We start from the raw sequence: 3,615 nt of genomic DNA, 5'->3' as shown, positions 1-3,615 counted from the left end.
GCGATGTTTTTTTGTTGTATAAATTGCTAAATATGTTTTTCTTTGCTACGATGTACTTATAAAATATTAATTAAAGGTAAAGTGTAAACACATGTAAACATTCCTTAAAAGCATTTAATATATAACAACATGATTAACACAATAGAAAGAATTAAGAGTCACGATAACTAATAACAAAATCGCAATACTTATAAACAGCGTTGTCATTGTGTGGGAAATTTCAAATCGGTTGAGCTCTATTCGGGTTTTAGTAGGGATTGGCGCTATGTGGCATTCTAGCACAGCGTTAATAGAGCCAATCAAACCAAAACCATATAGCGCCAATCCTCACAAAGGCCCCATCTAGTTTAAGTGAGTTAGACTAAGAAGTTTACTTCGAAATTGAGTTACTTGAAACAAGTCTTATTATTATTTGGTTTTGACACCAAAGTGTTCGAGTTGATTGTAATCTAGACAACTTTGCAATTCTTTTAATTGAAAAGTAATATTACGAATATATACCTAATCAGGCGTACATTTTACACCTTTGGACTTTGGACTATCCCCAGCGTTATCTACTTTAGTTTTGCAAAAGAAACCCATTGTCTGTAACTATAATTGAACCAGTGATTCCTCGAGCTTTATCACTAGCAAGGTACATAATCAATTCACCAATCTCCTCGGGAGCACTAACTCTCTTCAGAGGAGTCATCGTCTTAAAATCATCGAAGCTCATGTCGATACCCATGTTTTCTAAGATGTCTGTTGCTACTGGTCCAGGATTGACACTGTTGACTCGGATACCTGTAAGAATAGTATTCGTGGATTTTGGAGTTACTACGATGGAATGGATTAAAATGCATTGAAACAATATCAAAATCAGGTCAATTTCCCTGGACTAGTGTATCTCTGTTGGAAATCAGTCTCTTATAGTGGGTCATTCGGATTAAGATTCTGATATGGAGTTAATATAAATACTAATAATGTACTAGACAGTCAGAACAGTAACTTGGTCTCAAATAGGGTTTTCCCTGTCTGATGATTATCTGAGCAACGGGACCTCCTCATTTAACATGTACAGTGCAAACCACAGTGCAAACCGTTGGGCCGTGGTGGTCGTGTCAGCAAGGCAATTGTGCACTTTATATGTATGACTTTTTATATAATCATGTTTTGGTGATTAGTGCCGTGTTATCACGATGTAAAATAAGTTCATATCAAAGAAGATAACAAAATTAAATCCAGGCACATGACGGTATTAGTGAGATAAATTTTGGCGGGTCACGAATTCACATTACTTTTAATTCGAATTTGTTGTTTAGGTGTTATGAAGTGTCTCTACGGCAGTTTATTTGAAGTGCAGGAACATACCTGCTTCGTAAAATAATAATTAGGTCGTAGTATGACTATATCTTGACTTACGAGAAACGGAAAGTGATCTATATGCATAATGTCTAGTTATTTTTTCACTAAATATAAAGCTACATAAAAATACGCACCTTTAGGAGCAAATTCCAACGCCGCTCCTCTAGTAAAATGATCCAAAGCAGCCTTGGAAACATTATAACTTAGGCTACTTCCATTTCTCGTCACAGACGTCCTCATAGATGCAACGCTTGAAATATTAATGATATTCCCTTTAGTCTTCATTAGATGTGGAAGAGCCAACATAGTAAGTTCAGCTACAGCTCTCATGTTGGTTTTCATTACAGCGTCATAAGCTTCCAAGAATTTCCCATCAGTAAGACTACCAAGTTTGCCAAACCCTGCATTGTTGACCAGTACATCAATTTTGCCAAACGTATTCACAGTTTCATCGATGATTTTCTTAGCGTCTGTAGTGACATCAGCTTTCAGAATCAATGACTTGGCATTCTTTGGAAGTTTTCCGGCTACAGCATTTAGTTTGGTTTCATTTCGCCCGATTATGACTACACTGGCCCCTTGTTCAGCAAACAATATGGCTGTAGCAGCTCCTATACCGGAGCTCGCCCCTGTGACTATCACTGATTTCCCTGTAAAACTCATTTTTGGTATTTTTTCTACTTTCTTATTTTTCTGGTATTGATACAGCACTATTCGACTTTTATAATTTTTCAAAAATTTAGTTTTTTGATTTCGTACTGTTGCTTTAAAATTGTATGTATAAAATTTATTGTTTTGGTGACCGGTAAATGGTAAAGACTATAACGTCTCTATCAAGTACACTATTTCAAATAAAGTAAAGATAAAAACGTGTACATTTATAGTTCTAAATTCAGGGACATACATAGATAATGTTTAATTTGATTATTTATCTCTGATAGGTCCAATAACAATTAAATATTGATTAATTGTTGTAACTGTTTATTAGCAATACCTATTGCCAATCATGATGACAGCTGCATTTGGACGATGGTTCACAACGAGTGTGCGTAGGAATTTATTAAATTAGTTACATCTTCACCGTTCCTCTTTTGGTCGACTAGAAAGTCCAGAATACTTCATCCTTATGTCATCGTTGTTGTTGTTCTAAACTTAATGTATTAATATGCTATCTTTTCGGAAGAAGCGCTTTGATGAACAGGCGTTTTTTAGGCAAACGCGTACCATCGTCAGTCGCATCGTCGTATGTGAGATTGTGATCGTCTATTTCATATTAAAAAAACAATATGGAAAACGTATGATGTCCACAACCCGCCTTGGGTTAGTGTGACGAAGTATGACCTAAATCCTTTCCTAACTTTCCTAACCCCTGAACAATTTGTGAAGTTCCAAATGGCATTCGTCGCGAGCTATGTGCTAACTTTCTCCATAGAGGAGACTCCTACAGAGTTTCCTGAAAAGTACAATTTGGAATTTTTCCAGGTACGGGAGAGAATAGGTATTTTTTAGACAAACACGTACCATCGCCTACCACATCGACTCTCAACATCATTTGAGATCGTGGTGTATTTAATATAAAAAAAACAGCCTATTGAAAACGTTTGTTGTTCCCAATCCGCAATCGGCCAGTGTGACGGATTATGACCTAAACAAGGGTTTCAAGAAAGTCCCAATGTCTTCAAGAAAGGCTTGAAGACATTGGGACGTATAAGGGATGACGAATATGACGATGATTGTTTGACGTTGTATTCCAGTTCCATAATTATATAATAAAATCAGATATGATGATCAAATGCAATCTGTATGAAAGCCAAACGTGCTATATTGTTAGTCCCTCCTATGACGTCACAAGCGTTATTTAGTGATGGGAAATCTTCTTTTGATTAAAATCGAAGACACGCACGCAGTACTTATTTAGACGAATAACGATTTTTCAATTGTTGTAAGAGGCCATGAAATATGAATGTAGTGGAATAATACCAGAATACGATTTATAGAATATTTTTATAACACTTTCTAAGGATTATCATCCCTTTGTTTCCTAAATCGATCAGAATCGAGAAGTGTGTTGCAAGTGAACATCACTAATCGTACAATTTGAGCAAAAACATGACGAAGCAGCCGTACTACGTATTACCGTATTTCTTCCGATCACATTTAACGTACGTAAATAGTTGTGAATGTGAAAGTTCCCGCTTTAGGGTAAGTTGAATGACACGCAAAACACTTGTAACGCTTTTATTTGCTAATTTCATGTTTTGTATTGTACCA

At 36.0% G+C, this 3,615-nt stretch overlaps 1 protein-coding gene across 1 annotated transcript; it reads right to left on the bottom strand.

Moving 5' to 3' along the window:
- Nucleotides 1-359: 359 nt before the first annotated feature.
- LOC113226258 (3-oxoacyl-[acyl-carrier-protein] reductase FabG-like) lies at nucleotides 360-2,007 on the bottom strand. The gene is made up of 2 exons (XM_026458821.1): nucleotides 1,479-2,007; nucleotides 360-783 (listed from the first exon to the last, which is right to left on the bottom strand). The coding sequence occupies exons 1-2, from the start codon at nucleotides 2,005-2,007 to the stop codon at nucleotides 560-562; spliced, it is 753 nt and encodes a 250-aa protein (XP_026314606.1). The 3' UTR covers nucleotides 360-559.
- Between the last annotated feature and the right edge of the window lie 1,608 nt (nucleotides 2,008-3,615).

The sequence above is a fragment of the Hyposmocoma kahamanoa genome, unplaced genomic scaffold (assembly GCF_003589595.1).
Source record: "Hyposmocoma kahamanoa isolate Upper Pololo Valley unplaced genomic scaffold, ASM358959v1 185, whole genome shotgun sequence".
Classification (NCBI taxonomy): Eukaryota; Metazoa; Arthropoda; class Insecta; order Lepidoptera; family Cosmopterigidae; genus Hyposmocoma; species Hyposmocoma kahamanoa.
The sequence above is the reverse complement of the archived record's forward strand: the minus strand, read 5'-3'. Positions and strand labels throughout refer to the sequence as shown.

Excerpts from the sequence above, each read along its gene's own strand:
- LOC113226258 (XM_026458821.1), bottom strand. The coding sequence starts at position 2,007 with ATGAGTTTTACAGGGAAATCAGTGATAGTCACAGGGGCGAGCTCCGGT. Across the intron at positions 784-1,478 it reads GTTGGAATTTGCTCCTAAAG|GTATCCGAGTCAACAGTGTC; the intron begins GTGCGTATTTTT and ends CTATTCTTACAG.